The sequence below is a fragment of the Emydura macquarii genome, unplaced genomic scaffold (assembly GCF_026122565.2).
Source record: "Emydura macquarii macquarii isolate MOO-44397 ecotype Brisbane River unplaced genomic scaffold, CSIRO-AGI_Emac_v2 contig_2897, whole genome shotgun sequence".
NCBI lineage: Eukaryota > Metazoa > Chordata > Testudines > Chelidae > Emydura > Emydura macquarii.
This window is the reverse complement of record NW_027133034.1, coordinates 51,792,892-51,814,529: the sequence shown is the minus strand read 5'-3', so window position 1 is coordinate 51,814,529 and position 21,638 is coordinate 51,792,892. Positions and strand designations below refer to the sequence as shown.

The 21,638-nt window shown below is 41.8% G+C and overlaps 1 protein-coding gene and 1 long non-coding RNA gene across 4 annotated transcripts in view; one reads left to right on the top strand and one right to left on the bottom strand.

Annotated features, from left to right (window-relative positions):
- THBS4 (thrombospondin 4) overlaps positions 1-21,638 on the bottom strand; it is a 51,091-nt gene that overhangs the window by 11,524 nt on the left and 17,929 nt on the right. The window contains exons 5-15 of one of the 3 annotated variants that reach the window (XM_067568455.1): positions 21,382-21,474; positions 19,994-20,019; positions 19,421-19,583; positions 13,554-13,691; positions 12,130-12,207; positions 9,433-9,585; positions 6,993-7,097; positions 6,653-6,760; positions 2,064-2,223; positions 906-1,024; positions 275-327 (exon numbers count right to left, since the gene is read on the bottom strand). In XM_067568455.1, the coding sequence (XP_067424556.1) occupies positions 275-327; positions 906-1,024; positions 2,064-2,223; positions 6,653-6,760; positions 6,993-7,097; positions 9,433-9,585; positions 12,130-12,207; positions 13,554-13,691; positions 19,421-19,583; positions 19,994-20,019; positions 21,382-21,474 (1,196 nt within the window). Of the gene's footprint in view, positions 1-274; positions 328-905; positions 1,025-2,063; positions 2,224-6,652; positions 6,761-6,992; positions 7,098-9,432; positions 9,586-12,129; positions 12,208-13,553; positions 13,692-19,420; positions 19,594-19,993; positions 20,020-21,381; positions 21,475-21,638 lie in introns of all 3 variants that reach the window. The other 2 variants (XM_067568454.1, XM_067568457.1) reach the window with 2 other exon arrangements.
- On the top strand, positions 3,908-6,938 carry LOC137166642 (uncharacterized). Its single transcript, XR_010923754.1, has 2 exons — positions 3,908-4,325; positions 6,242-6,938. It is a non-coding gene; the product is annotated as an uncharacterized lncRNA (long non-coding RNA).

Sequence of the window (21,638 nt, the reverse complement as noted above, 5' to 3'; positions counted from 1 at the left end):
GGGGAAAAGTGGAAGGGATAGTTTACCTATTGTTATAGCAACAGCAATTGATGACTATGGCTATAGTTATTTCACAAGAGAATTTTATGTAATGAAAACATAAAGTGTGCTCTTACTGCGCAGGAAGTACTGAAAACAACCTAAGGCTGAATTGAGCCCTGGTGGGAGTGTGGGTGCAACTCTACTGAAGAGGGTGGAATTAGACTAGCTCACAACAAGGCTAAATTTGACCACATATTGTTCTCCAGTTGATATTACATAGGGGGTACTGTACCTGTCTTGATTGGTGTCACAAGAATCTCCAATCAGGTCATTGTCAATATCCGACTGTAAACAGAAACAGGAAGTTTGTAGTATTAACTGCTGAGAGAATATTAATATGACAGTCCTATGTTGGCAGGATCAATTCTTTTTATAAATATATTTTCTGGTTATGTGTGTCGATTTTGTTTACTCAACAATGAAAACTCTCATTGGTTTTGAGCCTGTGGTCATAGGGGGTTTTGACTGAATAAAAAAATCAGGATTTGGCCCTAATGAAAGAATAAATGTAACTAATTAGTACTCCCAGTGGAATCTTCCCATTGACTTCTATAGAACTGGGGTTTGGCCCATCACAGATGGTATATGTTGCAGAATATTGATTAGTGGGAGTTGCACAATGAGACATGCATAATATGAAAAAGCAACTATCTGTTCCTATTTCCACTGTCCTTTTCCAAACTCAAGCTTTCAAAGTTTCACAAGATTTTCTACATAGCCTTTAACAAAATGGGAGCAGCTGATCGCTTGTAGTTCCAATTGTCTCCTCCTTCTACAGTTATTTAGTTTTCACAGTCACTTTTCACTAACTTGGTGAGGCTGAGGCTTGGGGTATCCTACAGATTTTTCTTCCCCACACTAACCTGGTTGGGGTTGCTGATATTAGGGCAGCTGTCACATGCATCACCAACACCATCGTTATCCCTATCCTTTTGGTCCCGGTTGGGAACCCTCTGACAATTGTCCAAAAGGTTCTTAATACCTGGAAAAATAATTGATATTATTCAAAATTATTTCCTAGGTTTCTAAATTGTGTATTCTCCAAATGCATCAGTTTATGTATTTTCACAGAGTACAGCATTACTGTTCAGCCATCACCAATGCCTGCAGTCATTCACTTGGGATGCAGTGTGTAATTGCATCATAAACGTTAACAGCACATCTCTTTTGTTTCTGTGCTCATATCATTCAATCAAGGTTAAAAGCATCTCAGTAAGTACGTTGCCTTTATTCCATTTTCCTGCACACCTCACTTTATTGTTTATACCATGTAACATTTCACCCCTATTATTATATTTTAAGGGGATTTGATTTTCTTCTGAGCCCCATGCAGCAATGAGAATAAAATGTTACATGACCGGAATCTCTTGGGCACTCGGGCAGGAGGCAGTCTGATGTGCTGGGATGTGGTTGGTCCTGTGGGTTATTCTGAAGAGGTTTTTTGCTGATAGTACTGATCGTTCATTAAAAAGTTCAATAGCCTTTTAATTTTTGTATGAATTATTGTGCAGTTTAACTATTGCACAGTGCCCAAAGCTTGGGTTGGAGCAAAAAAAAAAAAAAAAAATCTGTATTTATATAAAATAAATAAAAATGACTGCAACTAGGAGTTGCATGCAGAGATGGAATGTGATATCTCTGACAATCTCACATGAGAAGATGTGTTTGACTGAGTGACATGTCATCCACAAATTTGCTGTATTTTAGTCTGAGTTGCTGCTGCTGTTGGGATTCATAGTTATCACACTCTGAAGTCTTACAGATTAGTTAGAACTGTTCCTGCCACAACTTTTGTGTCCTCTACTGCACTGCAGTCATGCCAATTGCAAGGAGGGAAACAGTCAAAATTGCTGGGTTTTACATAGCAACTCTGGATCACCCCATCACTGTTTGAAATTAGAACTAAAGTATTCGGATTTAGAGATGCCTAAAAGCTGGTGACAAACATCCTCTCTAACACACAGCACATGCTGGGTGAGTTACAAGAATAGCACAAAGGTGTTAAGTGAAGATTTATCGACCATCTCCATCCATGTCATCATCACAGGCATCTCCTTTCCCGTCACCATCTGTGTCCCTCTGGTCATTATTCAAGGTTGTGCGACAGTTGTCACAAGCATCTCCAAAGATATCTTGATCACTATTCCTCTGGTTAACGTTAGGAGCTAATACACAGTTATCCTAAAGGAGAGACAAACACAAATTCCTTTCTGTTAAATTCTTACTGGAATCAAATAATTCTAACTCTTATTTGTACACTGTAAACTTTTTTGCAGATGGAAATATATTATTGAAAATAGATTGGCATTTTATGTGGTCAATAAATCAGGACCAGTCCTGTACCAACTTTCAGTTTTTATATACAGTATGTGTGGATGAGAGGTACTACTGTCCAATGTGCATAGGGACAGTGAATTTTGTTCATAGCAGTGAATTTTGGTTCTCATTTCACATGGGTCCATTTAAACAGTCTGCCTTGAAATGCCAGCTCTCTTATTTAAGTCATTCTATTTCAGGGTTTGCATTTCAAGGTGTATACTGCTTCAGTCCATTAGGACTGGTTTTTAAGCTGTGGTCCACACACTTAGATCTTAGTCTAAGATTTTCAAAGGGGTCCGCTCCTCCATTTGAAATTTTTTAGGTGTCCACAAACGAAAAAGGCGCCCCCTACTGGTATATCCTCAAACCAAGACTCAGTGAAATGCTTGGCAATTTGACTTTTTGATCCAAAAAGCCTGAATTCCAGATTTAATACATTTTCTAATTTGAAATTAATTCTGCAAAGCCCATAGGTAGGGGCTGGGGAGCAATATCAAGGAGGCAGCACTTCTCTCTTCTGCGCATCCCTTTTGAGCACCATCTTCTCTCCACCCAGAGATGGACAGGACAATAAGGCCCTATGTTAGTTTACAATAGCAGCAGTGTATTATTGTTAATGCAGGTACAATATTGTGAAGGTGCCAAAGCAATTCCACAGTTAAAACTGCATTCAGATTTGCACCTAAAGCAGGAATTAAATCTTTTGTTCTGCACCAATAACACAGTGAATCCTCCCAAACTGACAGCATTTAGGACCTGTCCAAATCCAAAACCCTTTCAAGTCATTGGAAACTCCCATTAACTGCTGTGGGCTTTGGATCAGGCCCTGAGTACAGACTGAATTTTTAAGCCAATTTGTTAATTATTTGAGTTATAATAATTTTTAAATAGGCTTCTAAGTTCTTTTTTAGGGATGAGATTTATTTTATTGCTGCTCCCCCTAGCAAATAAATTCCGGGGTTTTTTGAGATTTTAACATTGTTTTGCTGTAACAAAACATAGGCTACTTTTAAAATTCATTAATGTTAATTTTTAATTTATTTAACATTGTTAGTCCTTATTTCTCTCTACATTGCACTAACTGTCAATAAATATTTGTACGCATTCTTGCTGTAGCCATGTCAGTCCCAGGATATTAGAGAAAGGTGGGTGGGGTAATATATTTTATTGGATCAACTTTTCTGTTGGTGAGAGAGAGAAGCTTTCAAGCTTATAAAAGACCTGAAGAAGAGCTCTGTATGAGCTCAAAAGCTTGTCTCTCTCAGGTTGGTCCAATAAAAGATATTACCTCACCCACCTTGTCTTGCTAATGAACAGTAGTATCAACAAATATTATTAATGAATACATCTGCCTCTGATGGAGTGTCTACCCCACTCAGGACTGAAAGGGGCTAAGGTGGCCAGGGAGGCCTATTAACTCCACAGGCTGCACCTGGAGGAAGAACCAGGGAGCAGAGAGTTGATTGTGAGCAGGTTCAGCTGTGCAGGAACAGGCGGGGCCTATAAAGCCAGGGGCTGCTGCTGCTGCTGGAATAGTACAGTTACTCTCTGGGAAGAGGGAGGAGTGTTTGGAAGCTGCAGCCACTGCCTGGGAGGAGGGGAACCAGGCAGTCCAGGGAAGGAACAGTGAGTGCTGGGAGAGGAAAGCCCAGAACTGCTGGGTTAAGGGTACCTGGACTGGAACCCAGAATAGAGAGCAAGCCTGGGTTCCCCTACTTGCCATTGGGGAAGTGGCACTGGTGGAGCAGTGAACTGGAAGACTGTGGCAGTCACTGTGGGAGTGACAGAGACTTTGAAGGACTATACCCCAGAAGACAGGAACATTGAGTGACCTAGCCAAACAGCTGAGTCATGAAGCAGATGCTGTGGTTCAGAGAGAGAGAGAGAGGCATACAACTAGGGGAAGGGGCATCGACCTGGTGAACTAATCCCCAAAGTGGCCAGGAGGAGGCGCCAGACAAAGGGTGAGTGGTGCACCCTGTGACTTTGCCATTTGATGGATGCTACAGAATCTCAGCTTTAATTTAAATTTAAAAAAGAGTGCCTAGCTCTCATGGTTGTTCAAGAAACCCTTGAAAAAATGAACACGTATATAAATGCAGAGTTGTCTTCCTCAATCTGTGGACAGGCTGTAACAACAGTTCCGGGAGGTGAAACCTGCCCGATTCATAATAATGGATTTGTTATCTCTGAAACATAAAGGTGCAAATTTCAATGTCAACATTAACTATTTCACAGCTGAGATAAGGTGGGTGAGAATATCTTTTATTGGACTAAATTCTGTTGAGAAAGGCATGCTTTCAAGCTACACAAAGCTCTTCAGGTTGGGGAAAGGTTCTCAGGCTATGTCTACACTTGCACTTTTGGTGGTAAACTTATGTCACTTGGGTGTAAAAACGCACCCGACTGCCATAAATGTTACCACCAGAAGCACTGGTGTGGACAGCTCTCTCTTGGTGGGAAAGCATCTCCCACCGACACAGCTACTGCTGCTTGTTGGAGGTAGTTTAATTATGACGACGGGAGAGCTCTCTCCCATCGGCATACAGCGGCTAGATGAGACCTTACAGCAGTTTAGCTGCCGCAGTACAGCTGCACTGCTGTAAGGTCTAGTGTGTAGACATAGCCTCAGAGTGCCCTAACTAAGTATAAGATGGAACAAATTGTTAGAATAAATAGTTAACATTCTAAGATGCCCTTCAAGGTGAAGTGGGGTCAGTGGGTTACAGATGGTTGTAATAAGCCGTAAATCCAATGTCTTTATTAAGACCATGATTTTTAGCATCTAGCAAAGTTATGAATTTAAACTCCCAGGCTCCTCTTTTGACAGTGTTGTGCAGGTTCCTTTGTATCTCTTGAGAAGCATGTAGATCAGTGGTTCCCAACCTCTTTGGCTCGAGGGCCACAAATATAATTTTTGACATAACACCCCTGAAGGGCCACCAGTCTATCAACTCATGAATGTATTGACATATGCACCATTAAGGACTACAAATCACTACATATTTAAAGTAAACATTTTGATGCTACTGTGCTCATTTTTACATTCACTCTTTTGCACCTACTGATTTTTTTTAGAGTCCTGTCCCCTCCTCAAGCATGATGGGTCCTAGCTGTTCTGCCAGCAGCTCCCCCTCCCCCCAACTGCAGCCAGACAGAAGAAATTCAGAGCGGAGGCTGCGTCCTTGCTGATCTCTGGTCCCCCTGGCTGCAGTAGGGAAACTGCACATGTCCTTTAGCCCAGTCCACTACATCTGGGTCCCTAGACAGTGGCTCCTTTCTACAGCCAGGGGGATGGGAGATCAGTGCCCCCCTCCCTCAGGCTCCAGCAGGGACCCCAGTGCCTATGGGCCCAAGCAATGTGCTTTGCTCTCTGCTGGAGCTGGGGGAGGGGAGCACTGATCTAGCAGGGACCCCAGTGCCTATGGACACAGACAGAGCACTCTGCCGTGCTCCCTGCTACAGCAAGGGGGAGTGGAGTGCTGATCTCCTGTCCCCTTGGCTGCAGCAAGCAGCTTGCACTGGTCTTGTAATCTCTGAGCAACATGCTGTGCCTTGGTCCTTAGGCAGCATCTTCCTTCTGCAGCCAGTGAGAGAAAAGCAGTGGGCCACTTTGAAAGACCCCATGGGCCACTTTTGGCCCCCGAGACACAGGTCGGGAACTACTGATGTAGATGGTCCCTGGGATGGGTTCATGGGGCATGAGTTTGTAGCATTTCTCTTGGAGTTGTTTGGGAAAGGATTTGATGATATCCTTAAGTTCCTGGGTAAACTGTGGTGTGGGGTCGTCTTTGAGTTCTTTATAGTATGTGGTGTCAGGCAGTTGTTGGTTTGCCTGATCTTGTGTTTAGCTGTGAGACTCTCTTAATTTCTTTCCCAGACCTGAAGAACTCTGGAAGTTTGAAAGCTACACCAGTGCTGCAAACAACAATGGAAGATATTTAATTACATGGTCACATGGCATTTTTTCCATAGGAAATTCCTCATTAAATAATCATTGTAATTTAAAGTAATGAAAATTACAAGTAATGTAGCATTGGTATGCTCAGGTTAAGGTTGTATGTCAGTGCAATTTTCTGGTCTTTGATGTGAGCATTGTATAAATGAAAATGAGTGCATTACAGAAGGTGCTGCTGAGTGGGTGTGGTAAATGTAGTGAAGGCAGTGGAATATGTTTAGGAAAATGCACCTGTACTAGGTTTTGAAATGTCCCACCCTGCACCAACTTTATTTCATCCTATTTGCATGGGAACCTGCAACTTGAACCATGTTCTGTATCTGTGTACAGTACCTGTTCATTAGGAATTCCATCTCCATCCGCATCCTCATCACAAGCATCTCCAATCCCATCACCATCTGCATCTTCTTGTCCAGAATTTGGAACAAATCTGCAGTTGTCCTAAGCAAAAAATAAACCCAAGAAATAGGACCAGCATTCCACAAGGCTACTTGAATTCTCTCTCCTGCCCCTCTCTACTATTAACCTGAAAAGTTTCTTAATTAAATATAATAAGATAACCTGAAAAAAAAAAATAGAACATTGCTTACAGTTTGTATTTTCCCCACTACCTCTCTCTGCCCCCCACTATCATCCCCCTGGGTGCTTTTAAAAAAAAAAAAAAGTCTCCTACCTTTCTGCAACTATCAGCAGAGCATGAGAGTTTTTCATCAGGATAGCCATCAATATCTATGTCCTTTCCACAGATGTAACCATCACCAGCCCAACCAATACCACACTACAAATGAAAACACTGTTATAGAACCACAGAAAGATTGAAGATTCCAAGTTGTGTAAACATAAACAAATGCTCAAGAGGGGATCCCAGGTCAATTTTAGGAAGGAACAATACACGGTACAGCGGCCACCAACATATATAGCCAGAAAACCCTTCCCATAACTCTCTGTGCAACAGAACATGCCCAGAGACCCACACAATGCTGTTGCTTGCTCTGTGCATATTGACATTTGGCATTCTTTTAGCGATGTATGCTTGAATACATCATTCATCTGTCAAGGTGAGCATAAAGATTTAGATACACATTTAAATTGGATCTGCTAATTTTGGATGGTCAGCTTCAGGCATGAAGAGTCTGATTTTTCAGAGGTGCTGAGTACCCACAACTCCAAATGGCTCTATTGGATGCTCAGGTCCTCAGTGTCTCAAGGTGGCCATCCAAAATTAGTGGGTGCTTCTGAAAATGTAGGTGTTAGTGATCCAAGGTGAAGCAGAGTTTGACAGTCTCCCTGAAAGATAACAAAATGAGGCACTCACTGGAAAAAGAGTCAAAATATGTAACACATCTTCTGAGGGCCGGACTTTCAGAAAGACGTCTGAAATCTTTCTGGAATATTTTACATACACAATTATTTGCTCTAGCAAATTGGGCATTTCTGCATATGTGTATTTTGTTAAGCATCTAAATTATTATGAGTTTACAAAAGTACCTAATTTGTGGATGCAACTGCTGAAACTGCACTCACAAATGTCTGAGTAAAATTGCATGTGGACTTCAGACCTCTCCTGAAAACCTGGTCCTGGCTGTCTTCAGCACCAATATCTAGACATCTCTCTGGTACAGACATGGATTTGAAGTATCCCCATTATTTCTTTGAAATAAATATACTTAAAAATGAGATGCACCTAAAGGTCCAGAGAGGGAGGCGGCAGCAGCAGCAGTATCAGGGAAAATGTCTGATTTTTAGCTTCAGACCCAAGAAGAAAATTGCAAAGCATACATGATATTCAAACTCGGGATGCAGGACCAGTCTCTTGCTTCCAAGGTGATGAGCTGGATGAGCTGCAAAGACTGAGGTAGATATGGAGCACTTTTGTTCACACACTAGTAGGGATAGCTTCTTCCTGCTGCCCCGCCAGTGCATTTCAATCTTGGTTTAAAGTTGCCACCTCCCAGGGTAAAAAGGACAGTAAAGTCTATGTGTGTACTGTCTCCTTGGCCTCTCTGCTGAGAACGCCATCGAGCAAGCCAGGTAAATATCAGTTGTCATGGTATTTTGGGGGTGTTGAAACTTGTCCATAGAGAATTAGTCTAAGACCAACAGGTTATTTCACAAAGACGTGAAAGGTGCCGTATCCCATTGGATGGCCAACATTTACCATGACAGGGAATAGTCTCTTGGTAGGTCAGATTACCTTAACCAACACCAAATTTAAATGAATCTTCACTGTCTGATGCTTGCATACCAAAATAGAAATACTCCTAGGTAAACAGATCTGACCAACCCTTTCATTACAATAACAGGAAAAAAACGCAGTCCCTTTTAATATACCAAAGAGAATAACAATGCAAATTTTTATTCAATGCAGTATGTGTTGGTTGTGATGTTTTCATGCTTTTAGATGGGGGAACTGCTGTCCCTGGTATATGAATTCCTTGATATTAGTCATCCTGGTGGCGAAAGAAATGAACTTCACTGTATTTAAGGTTCCACCTACACTAAAACTTCTGATTGCGTTTGTACCCATTTAGTGGTATGATTTGTGCCCACACGTAGCACGATTAATAACTACATCAATCAACCAACCATGTGTCAGTCTTGCCAGAGACTTAACCTGACACATTTAATCTTCAGGTAATTTGTCTCTCATTATGTAGACAGGAGCCCATAACCCCACCTACATAGCCAAAAAAACCCTTCCTCACAACTCACTGTGCAGCAGAACACACCCAAGACCCATGCGATGCTGGTGCTTGCTCTATGCGCATTGACATTTAATGGTCTCTTCTGCTGAGACAGTACAGGAGAGCAGCTCAGATAGAAGTGGCAGAGTTTTCCAACTGCAATCATGCATATGTTGCTAGGTAGCATGGTAAATGCAGCTATCTAGCTGTGGCTGCCCTGTAGATGCACTGTGGGTGAAAAGAAAGTCTGCTATCTAGACACAACTGAACTGTTTGTTACTTGGTCACATGAGTGTGTCTTCTGGTTGCAAAAACGGTTTTGTACTGATCAAAGTGTAAACGGGCCCTAAAACATACCGCTCACTGCCTCCGTAGGACTGATTTCCTAGTTTCTTGAGTGGCCTAAAATATATCCTATCATCAACTTACAGCACATGAAATCTCTCCTTGCCTCTCTTCAATACACTGTGCATAGACACTGCATGGGTTCAAGGCTCGATTTCTGCAGCTTTTCTCAGCCTTGCATCCTTTGACCTGGTCTCCAGTGTAACCAGGTTTGCATGGGCCGCAGCGGTAAGAACCCTGTAATGACAATCCATCTTTAGCATGAGCTTCACTGTTCCAAATTAAAACTAAGCAATCCTCTTCCAACAACTGGGTGCCTGTGATATGCAGGCTAACTTTCATGTTCATTGCGGCTTCTTGCCAGCTCTTCTGTGAACAGACATTTTTCATGTGCACTTAGTGCTGTCAAACATGGGAGACTGGCAGTTCTGGAAGGACCAAAGTCCCCTATTGATCCAGAGAACAAGTAGAGTACCAGCAGCAGCAGTGCAAACTTCTCTACATTGCCTTGCAAATGGCCCTAAAATCTGCTGAGGATGAGCCATCTTTCAGGTGGGAGAGGATATTACAATCTCCACACCTGTTCATTCTTTGCTGAGCCCTTGTCTACACACAGGTTACACCGGGTTAACTAAATCAACTTAACCAGTGCAAAAAGCTGAGTGGACACTCTTATTTTGGTATTAATTAGCCTTGTTTTGGTTTAGCTTAACTTCATTGGGAACAAGTTTAGGCTAAACTGAAACCAGCTGCTCTTAAATTGAAACTTGTGTCCACCCAGCTGTTTGCTCTGTTTTTTCTTAAATCAGTTTAAACTGATTTTAGCTAAACTGGTACAATTTCTCTGTGTTGACAAGGCCTAGGATTTGACATAAGTTAGACCAAAATAAGCCTTGTTTAAACTGACATAAGAGCGTCCATGCAGCCTTTTTTGTGCTGACTTAACTAAATCAGATTAAAATAACACTGTAAATTAGACCAGTGCAACTTTCTTACATAAACAAGCCCAGAGATTCCAAGCAAGGATGTTGCAGTTAGGGCCTTTGCTGGTGATGGCTGATATTGTGATGTGGATAGTTTATTAACAGGTTATAACAAGCCCATACAGGCACTTCATTTGGGCTCTCTATTGCCCAGGCTTTATTTTTTAATTTTTTTACTTTCTAGTAGGGGAAAAAAAAAGAAAAACATGAGTTTAAAAACCCACAATAACCAATAATAACTTTCAACATATTCAAAGACAAAGAAAGGGAACAAATATGTATTTACATAACTAGATGTGTAATCCTATGTGTGAATAGTAAGTCTTGATTTCATTAGGAGTTTGAAATTACTTTCTAACTCTTAAGCAGCAAAGCCTCATGGGTGACCTGTTAGAGTTGACCTAGTCCAGGTGAACTGGAAAAGCATACCCATAATCCCCATATGAAGCATTTTGTCTATACAAGGCAATACATGGTTTTGTCTGGATTTGTTCAGGATTTTCACTGTCTGTGCTCTGTGATTTCATGGCAGTAGACCATACAATTTGAAAGTAGAGAGACATGGACAACTGCATAAATAAAATAATTGAGTGGTAGTTTAGAAAATCAGCAGCTAGCTGAGATCTGCATGTGGTTAGGGCTGCATGAAATCCATTAGTTTGTGCAATTATTTTCCCCTTTAATCAAAGCTGACGAGTTCAGTTCACCCAGGCTCACAACTCCTGAAATCTGCTAGTTACTTTGGATCTGCACAATGTATTTGAGGTTGTATCATGGCTCTGAATGAGTTAAACAACCCTTAAAGCAGCATTTCCTGACCCGGTTGCTACTGAATGAAGGCAGGGCAGACAGTCTGTTCCACTGATGAGCATCTCAAGAACTGGCTGGCCCAGAGACCCACTTGCCTCCCTAAAGACTGAATGAAAAGGGGTTGAAGGTCTCCAGAAGATGCTTGCTCTAGAAAACAGGACAGATCGAAATGCTGTAGATGTTTATATTAAAAAAAGAAAGAGAGAGAGAAATGCTTTCAGCAGGGAAATAAAGTACTTTATTTATACAAATATACCTCACTCAGAGCTTGCAGTTTATCACCAAAAGCGCTCAGTGAACTTAAATATCTAAATGTGTGGATTCTCTTATTCTTTTTGTGTGAGTATATCTAGCTATACACAGCAGACCATCTTAGAGAGAATGGCATTTACCAGTAGGGTGAAGTGGCGTGAAAGACCTAAATTGTTTCAGTGCATTAAAATGGGCTTCTACTCTCTTTATAGGACTTTCACTCTTCTCATTCCACTTTTAGTTCCACTATGCTCACCCTTCTGTAATACAGCAGTTGCAGCTATCAAATAGCATTGGTGTTAAATGTATCATTCCTCCTCTGCTCCGACTTCTCCTAAATACTAGCGTAATTGAAAGCCAGAGAGAGATGGTGAAATTGCAGAAACCAACAGGGCACAAGCAGGAATTACTGGCTCCCAGTCTTGTTGCAGTTACTCTCAGTGGGGAGTGAAGATGTATTTTTTTCAGAGGATGCCCCACTGCAAACACCTATGCCATTGCCAGAACTCCCTGCAGCTGCAGGGATGAAGGGCAGATTGCTGTCATTGCTGGGTGAAGAGGAGGGGATGTTGTTCATGTCTAATTGTTCATGAAACACTGGTTGTTTTTAACTTTTAGGGGGGAGATAACCTCTATAGGAGATCTTTTGACTCTATCTCAAGCCAGAACCACAGATCTAAAGCGTAGCCTGATGTAGACGATTCATTTTGAAAACCTTAAATGAAAGGGTACTTACCATGGTGTTTATACACTGGGAATTTGGAACACACCCTCCATTTCGATCATTGTTACATTCATCAATATCCAAGCATACCTAACACAACAAAACGAAAAGCCTATAATAAAAAGCTAGTGAACCTTAGATCCAAGTGTGAAGCAAAATCACACACAGACAACCTTTGGAAGGCAAAGGCTTTGGAAAAAGTCATATAATGAACAAGTGTTTTCAATATGTCATTCAATCTAAATCAGAAATGGAGGAAGGATGTTCCAAGGGTTAGGATGCTGGCTTGTGACCAAGGAGACCTGGATTCACATTTCTGCTCCACCATAGATTTCCTGTGTGACTGTGGGCAGGTCACTTAGCTTCTCCTTGCCTCTGTTCCCAGACTGTAAACTTCCCTATCTCACAGGAGTAGTGTGAGACTAAACCAATTTTCATTTAGTTTAATACATCTGATATTTTTACAGTCAGTTTAACAACAAAGAAATTCTACATAGTTAATATGCCTCCTGTATGCATAATGCCTTCTGGCACTGCTTCTGAGGTAGTGCAGTTCTAATTGGACCCTAGGCATAGGATGGAATTAACTTTTTGTTTTAAAATTACTTATTTTTATGTGATTTATCTGTGATGGAAGAACAGACAGTTTTTTAACAATTGCAAACAAAATGGCCATTGATAATACCACAGATTGTTCTAAACTAATGCCCTGTAATAACTTCCTATACATTGGTGAGGTAACAACACATTAATATGTACAGTGTGAAAGAACAAATTACTACGTTCTTACCTATGTGCTCTGTTGTTTTTTAGTTTGTGATCCTTCTGAAAAACTGGTCTAGAATTTAATGGGGCCTTAACCAGTAGGGTTCCACAGAAATTACACTAAAAGCCTATAGGGCTATATCCTTATAGGAATGCAAAGCAGCCATGAACCTGGCAGATGCAGTCAACTGAAGACTCCTCTGACTTAAGAGAGCCTGTGTGTGGCATAGCTGCCACTATAGTGAAACTAAGGACACAGCCAACAATCTGGGCTATAGAGTTTTATGGGAAGATGCAAATATTACTGTAGGTTCTATGAACCATCCTATAGAAATATACAGAAGTAACATAATTCTCTATTACAATATATCAGATGGACCTAGAAAATGCCAAACTTTCTGTATCAAATCCTGCAGGATGTTTCCCATTTAGCTAAGGCCTTCTCTCCCCCACTATTAACCTGTTATTGCTGGTAAAGTCAGGCACAAATGATTTAGCCGTCTAGTCAATAACACGACAATCTCTGCTTGGTTGCCCAAGGTACTTGTAATTTTATTGAATGAAAAATAATTAGAACACTTAATTTTGTTTTAAACTGTATCTGGAAAGTAAAAGTGATATTAAACCATCCTCTTACACCAGAGATGACGGTGCACATGGCTGCCACTCACCTGCTTATTGTTCTTGGCAGAGTTGATTCCTACCCCCTGAACTGCCTGGCCTGTATATCCTGGGGGGCAAGCCTCACATCTGAAGCCCGGAGCAATGTTCACGCATCGCACCCCAAGAAAGCATGGGTTATAGCGGCACTGAAAAGACAGATGAGTCATTGAAATCTGCATCAGTGATTCAGTAACGCTGCACACAGATTCCAAAACAGGATGTTTTTAAACAGCATTTAAATACTCTTTGAATTGTGCAGTTGCACTAGAAGTGTCAAAGCAGGAGCCCAACTCTTCCCTCAGTTATATGGGTTCAACTCTCTCTGAATCTGAGAAAGTACCATTTGAATTGACATGACCAAAATAAGTAGAAAGCCCTGTAATTGCAGCAGTCATGAAATCACCGGGGAATGGCTCTCCAACTGTATTCAATGCACATATAAATAACAGCATTTTGCTATTGTTTGTATTTGATAAAATATCGGAGGGGAAAAAAAGTAACCTGAAGATGAATTAGTTAAAATGGCATATGCCCTTTGGCAGTCAGGTGTGTGTTTAGTATTTGTCAAATACCAACATCATCTGTTAATAGGCAGACAAATCCTGAAAATATTCATTTTTCATCTCCTTAGACATGGTTCAAACAGAATATTAAACAAGTAATAGGAAATAAAAAATATTTTTAAAGATATCTTCTCTGTCCATCATTATCTAGTGGGGCCTACAGGGATCTGTCTTGGGTCTGGTACTATTCAATATTGTCACTGATGACTTGGATAATGGAGTGGAGAGTATGCTTAAATGTGTGGTTGACACCAGTCTCGGTGGGGTTCAAACCACATTGGAGGACAGGATTAGAATTCAAAATAGCCTTGATAAATTGGGGAACTGGGCTGAAATCAACAATATGAAATTCAGTAAAGACAAGTGCAAAGTACTTCACTTAGGAAGGAAAAATCACATGAACAAATACAAAATGGGGAATATGTAGTGAGGCAGTAGTACCCCTGAATATGAGCAGGGGTTACAGTGGATTACAAATTGAAAAAAGGCTAATTCTAGGTACATTAACAGGAGTGGGGGGTAATTGTTTTGCTCTACTTGGTACTGGAGAGGCCTCAGCTGTAGTACTGTGTTCAGTTCTGGGCACCACCCTTTGGAAAAGATGTGGACAAACTGGAGAGAGCCCAGAGCAGAGCCACAAAAATAACAAAAGGTTAAACCTGACCTATGAGGAAAGGTTAAAGAAACCAGGCATGTGTAGTCTTGAGAAAAGGAGGCTCATGGGGACTTGATAACCCTCTTCAAATATGTTTAAGGTTGTTATAATGAGGACAGTGATCAATTGTTCTCCATGTCCACTTAAGGTAGAACAAGAAGTAAGGGGCTTAATCTGCAGCAAGGGAGATTTAAGTTAGATATTAAGACAAACTTTATAACTACAAGGATAGTTAAGCACTGGGATAGGTTATTAAGAGGGAGTTGTGGGATCCTCATCACTGGAGGTTTTTAAGAACAGGCTGGACAAAACACCTGTCAAGGATAGTCTAGGTTTACCTGGTCCTGCCTTAGCATGGGGGAGATGTACTAAATGACTTCTCAAGGTCCCTTCTAGCCCTAGGTTTCTACAATTCTATGATTAATGCAGCTTGTGCATTAGCAAAATTGCCCATAAAATGACAACTCAAACCAGGATAATATATAGTGAACGGTATGTATTTTGTGTGTGTCACTCAACATATAAACATATCAAACTTTTAGTATCATGGTAACAGACTACTAAACACAAAATTATCTTAAGGAAGGAGAAGTAAATCATGCTTTGGTGTCTACACTTTTAATATATCTTTTATTTTATTAATCTGCAAAGTGAATTTAAAGGTAGCACAGACTTGTTCATTAGCCCAATGTAGCTCTTGATTTGAAAAAGTAGATATTTTCGCCACTAGGGGGAGCTCAAACAATGTTATAAATAAAAGAGAAGTGCAGTTCAAAATACATATTAAGATCATATTTTAAGGTTGTGAGGCACATCCCCAAACAAATAAACAATGCTTCCTTCTGGGTTGGTGTCAAAAGAGGCCTTACTAGAGAGATATTAATAGTCTCCAGGCTCAGACAGGGATGAGGATGGCTCCCAGTTGGAATTTTAGATTGCTTTTTAACAGTTATTGCATATAAACTCCTATTTAAATGCCCCAGTTCCCTGAAGTGCAGAAACATTTAACGATTCATTGCGTCTTCCTCTGTAAAGGTATGAGATCACTTAAACAGTGTCAGAAAGCTCTGTTGCTTTCCTTCCTGGACAATTGGACAGTTTGAGGATGGGTAATTCCATAAAGAGCCTTCCATTGGTTCAAATGCAGTACATATTTAACCTAAAGAGAGTTGTTATCATTTGATGGCTGTTTGGTGGCCTATGTGAGAAGAGCTGTAGGCATTAATCCAGATTTTAACAGACACGTGCTCCTGTAAAGAAAGTCCTGCATTAATTGGTCATTTATTGGTGCTATCAGCATAAAGGCAAAGGTCTGAATGGATATGGCCTGTGTCTGTTCTGTATCTCTTTGTCAAAAATTCCCCAATGTTTCTGACGCTAACTCAGCTCCACCATGAGAGAAGCACTATTGGTCCTGGGGTACGGGTGCCTGTGTTTTTAACACTATGAGCTGAACATGTTCAAAGCAAGTCTGAACCATTCAGTGTTGAATACACTCGCGACCAGTCTGCATTAGTCCTCCCACAACTTCTACCATTGGTGGAGCTGTTCCAGTGGTTGTAATGGGAACTTTTTTGCTTAAAATCACCAGGGCAGGGAAGGCTCTGGAGACTTAAGTGCCTTTGCCCATCTACCATAGATAAGGTCCATCCAGGTCTGGGCTGAGTCAGAGTAGCAAATGAGGAAGCTTGCACAACTGTTGTCTGAACTATACCTATTGGACCAGATTTTCAAACCAGGCCTCTAGTTTTGCACTTGACATAACAGTAGGCACAATTCATGTCCCCTCCCATCAAACGTGATGTTAGAGCATCTGACTCCACTACAAATGAGGTAACTGCAACATTCACTTTCTTCAGCTCAGTGTTCCCTTTATAAGGTTTTTCATAAACAGACACAACTAGACTCATGCACCCTCTCTCTGACATGCACACAACATCAACAAGCAAACAAAATAACTATAAAATACTCAAGCTGTTTCTCCTACTGGCTCAAAAGGGAGAAAGACAGATTGTTGTCTCTATTTTTAGTCACGTGGGAGGTGCTTAGATGTTCTGATCTACATCTGTGGCTTAAACACCTTCGTGTATGTCTACACTGTAGTTGGGAGGTGAGATTCCCAGTGTGGGCAGACAAACTTGTGCTAAAAATAGCTGTAGGGGTGGTGGCTCAGACTAGCCACCCACATCCAATCCCACACGACTCCTGGGGTCCGGGCTCAGGCAGCTAGCCCAAGCTGTCACCAGTGCCACAATATCCACACTGCTATATTTAATATGCTAGCTGAAGCAGAGCTAGCAGAGTCTGTCCACCTGTGCTGGGCAGGCCCGCTGACAGGGGAGGGCAAAGGGCACAACTGTCTAGGGGCCCAGCAATTTAAAAGGTCCCGGACAGATGGGATAGATACCATGGGTGGCGGGTGAAGCTTCCCCTCAGGGAGACTAGCTCCCCATCCCGCCTCTTCCACTGGAGGTCCCAACCTGATCCACCTAAGGCCGCATCCCTCCCCTGCTTGCCACTGTGTCCCTTCCCCTCACCCCCTTGGCCTTGCTGCTTGCCCCGTCCCTCCCCCCCCCACTCAGTCCCCTTCCTCTCTTCCACACTACCCCTCCCTGCCACTAGGTTCCTCCTCCCCACTCAGTTCTACTGTCGCTGCTCACCGCATCCTCCTCCCTAGTCCCTGTCCAGACTCCCCTGCCATCCCTCACCTCCTCAGGGAAAGGGGATGTGGAAGAGAGGAGGGGGACCGAGCAGGGAGGGGGGAAAGAAGGGATACAGTGGAAGGGAGGCCAAGCAGGGAAGGGAGATGTGGAAGAGGAGAAGGGGACGGGGGAAGGAGGGATGCAGTGAGTGGCAGGGCCAAGTGGGAGAGGGGGCAGGTCCTGGGGTGGGGTGGAGTGTGGGTGGGGGTGGGCTGGGGGCAGAAGATGTGGGATGGGGAGCTAGCCTCCCCGAGGGGAAGCTTCACCCGCTGCACATGGTCCTAAACCTCCGCCATCCCTTTCTAGGGGAGCCATTGACTGTTCTGCTCTGTGGCCCAGAATTGCTGTTGCCAGGTCTGGTGCTGGGAATCACAGTTGCAGCTCCCTAAGGGTATGTCTGCACTGCATATGAAGACCAGACTCTGACTCAGTTTGAGGCCAAGCCCCGTTCTGCCCACACACAAATTAGTCTGACTTGGTCAGCAACTACTCAGATCCATTGACTTTGCTGGGGGAGGGGTGAATGGGTGAGTGCCCAAGTCCCACTGTGACTTGGGTCCAACCCTGCCATTTTGCAGTGTGGACACAGCTCAAATCACAGACCTGAGTCAGCAGGTCTGTGTAGTGCAGTATGGATGGGTCAGCAATGGCTGTGGGACCTGGGTCCAGCAATTGTAAACCCAAGTTTACAATGCAGCTTAGATGGCTCAAGCTTGGTCTTGGAAACACTGAGTCCACAAGCCCGGGTCCCACAGAGGGTCTACAGTGCAGTGTAGAAATACCCTAAGTGACTAGACAGTGTCTGCAAATAACTGCAGACATAAATCTGCAGGTATAAAAACAGAAGCCTGTTAAATATTGCCTGAAAAAGAAATGTTTGTGCCTTTTTATGCTTCTTTGTGATGTACAAAGAAGGTGTGAAATTTTGTTCCCCTTTAGAAATATCAGGACTATCAAGTGCTTTTTTTTTTTTTTTTTTTTTATTGAATAGCTTTTTGAAAATGTGGGCTGGGAGCTTTTTCAGCCCTCAGTTGAAAGGATGGAAGTATTGAATCCTTAACATAGGTAGCTCCCCTCCCATCAAACAGTTTGAGTTAAGTAAGTGTTGCAGCCAATCAAAATACAAAAATTCTGATTCTCGATGCCATTAAACCATGATCTTTTTCCACAACAATCAGTATAATGCAGTGGAAAATCAGGACCAAGGAAGTGTGGGTGTGTTGATATTTTCTGACACAGTTCTGAATAATTGTTACTTCCTCTTTTAATTAATCTGACTTCACTTCTTTGTTTTTTCCAGTGTCATTAATCTGCTAATTCTCAAGTCTCCAAGGGTGAAAAAACCTGAATTTCTAACATAGAATCCAAGAAAAAATGTTTAAAAATAAAATCTAAAAGGTTTTCTTTATAAACCATAAAGAAGCAAGAGAGGGTATCATCCCAATATTTATTCCTTTGCAATTGACCTTTAAGGATGAATTGAAAATCTGGCCAATTTTGTGAATAAACTGACGTCATTCTTCAAGGCCGTTAAACTGAAACTTTTTATGAGCACTAAAAGTCAAAGAAATAAAATCCAAATCAACAGGAAATTCTGCAGTTCTGCCCAATAATTGATGATATTTAATCTTTTAATCCCAATAACTGTGTCAATAGCTCTGCCCTTTCGATGTAACATTCAGAGAGGAGTAAAATGAAAATACATACTGTAGATACTTGAAAAATAAATATAGTGGTCTTCATTCACCACAGTGTAACTCCACATTTTCACCCTTGTGTCTCCTCTGAGAGTCATGGCAACATATCTCTGATGTAACGGAGTGGAGAACTGGGCCCAGGATGCATTAATATTCACTGTGCAGCCAGTTAATGAATGCTGCAGAAAGCAAGAGTCAGCGGTCCATTTATGTGAGAAATGAGTTGGGATTTTTTCTTTTTACAAGTCAATATTTTACCTCATCAATATCTGAGCATGTAACTCCATTTCCCATGAACCCTTCGGGACAGGGCCCACACTGAAATCCATCTGCTGTCTCTGTGCACCTGACCCCTCTGAAACAGGAGTTGACTTCGCATTTGAGTTTAAGGGGCCTTGGGGGTGAAGTTGGAAAGTTTACAGTTCCCAAACCTTTAAGTAGAAAGAACAGCAGTTTTAGTGATTCAAGGAAATATCCGTCATGCATTTCAATTGGCAGGAGTTCTAGGGAGATGCCTAATCCACTGCTGAGCAGAGGGATTATGTTTCTGCATCATAAATATCCTTTTCATTGGCTGTGCTGGTGCTGCTGCAGTAACAAGTTATTGAATTGTGACCGAGAAATCTTTTGTGCAGGACCTGATTAAGAACCTGCAGAACAGTGGAGGTTAAGGCTATATTGCATGTGTCACCTGGATATGTATGTCTTTCTGCTGAGTTAGTTCCAGAGCAGATTTATAACTTTTGCTGGCCAGATGAAAACAATAGTGCAGGTTAGAGTGGCCTAACAAGGACAAATGGGGAAAAGGTCCCAGAGGGATTGTAGATTGATGGTACTATTGGAAAGACAAGGTGAGACTTTACTCGGGCTAAAACAGCAATGATGCCCTCAGCGTAAAAAACAGAGCTATTATTTCACCTCAGAGAGATCAGAATTTACGAGGAGTGAAACAAGGGGAGGGAGGAGGCAGCAAGTGTCAGCACATTGGATATGCGATAGGGCATCCAGTACATTGTTTCAACTACTGAGACTGACTGGAGAGGGAAAGGAAAAACCCGGGAGAACGACAGGTGCCAGGAAGGTACCAATGCATGTAATTTATCCCATTCAGCTGTTTAACATAGTACAAATTTTAAAGAAACTTCCTTTGGCCCTTGTTTCTGTCTCACATGTGTGAAACCTGAGCTGGTTGAAGCTCAATCAAGGTGAGATTCAGTAGGGGCTGATAGTTTGAGAAAAGCAATTGAAGCAATATCTGGCAATGATTATGCCTACCCATTTTAGTAAGGCAGTGTGTCTTCTGCTTGGTAAAAGAGTTCACAGGATGGGGGCTCTGTTAGATTCCTAGCTGGGTTAGAGGATTGTTCATAAAGGCTTTTATAATACCCTCTGTTTGGCCAGGAGATTGACCATTTCTTTTGAGTACAGACCTTGCTATGGTTATCTACACCTTTGTCACCTCAGGCTTAGATTACTTCAATGCAAGATATGGATTCTCTAAATCAGCCTGGCAACTCTAGCTGGCACTGAATGCGGCTGCCTGCTTATTTTTCTATTCTATTAAGGTTCTTAATAATATACATATTAAGCGATGTGTTTCCCTGGGACTACATGGCACCACTGCTCCATGAGCTCCATTCAGGTGGAACCTGAGGTGTTGGTTTTGATCTAAAATACCCATAGTAGGTTTTAGAGAGACGAGGTAAGTGAGGTAATATTTTTTTCACTCTCTAATATTCTAGGACCAACACGGCTACAACAATACTGCATACATATTAGGTTTTGACCTTCCTACTTGAGATTCCCTCCATCTCATCCCCCTCATGCAATACTGCACCATCAGTTTAAAAGAGAGGGAACTGCTAGCAAGATAATCTCTGTGATGGGCTCTCAACTAGAACTTAATTGACTCTTGGTCTGAAATACCCTGAATCCAATTACCTCCATGGCAGCCTATAAGGCCAAGCTCCTGGGGTAGGGGCATGATGAGGGCTGGTTGTCTTGGATGAGGCAGATTATTGTTCGGTTTTGATTTTTGTTTTCAGTTGGTTATTTTCTGGTTTTCGGGGAAGTGGACACTTTACCCCAATGGGAATCTATTTTTAATTTAAGTCAAAGTTACCTAGAACCCAGAAAGATAGGCTCTTTTTTCAATAATTTCTATAAATCAAATAATGGCAATCAAATGAGAACTGGTTTTTAACTATTGCAAATCTTACTTGGTCCTCTCTTAATTTTATAGGAAATAAGAAATACTCACCGCACGCCTGGCATTCTGCTATAGTATTTCTCAAAAAAGTTGTTTCCTTGATCTTTGGGATATAGAAAATATGCATTACTTGAGTGACTCTAATTTGTACCCAGCTGCCCATAGCATCATTATATCTTGTCTAGATGTTAATAAAATCATTGAACATTCACAAAGCACCTTGTAATGATAGGATCTGATTCTGCAAATGTTTACTCCCAAGTACCA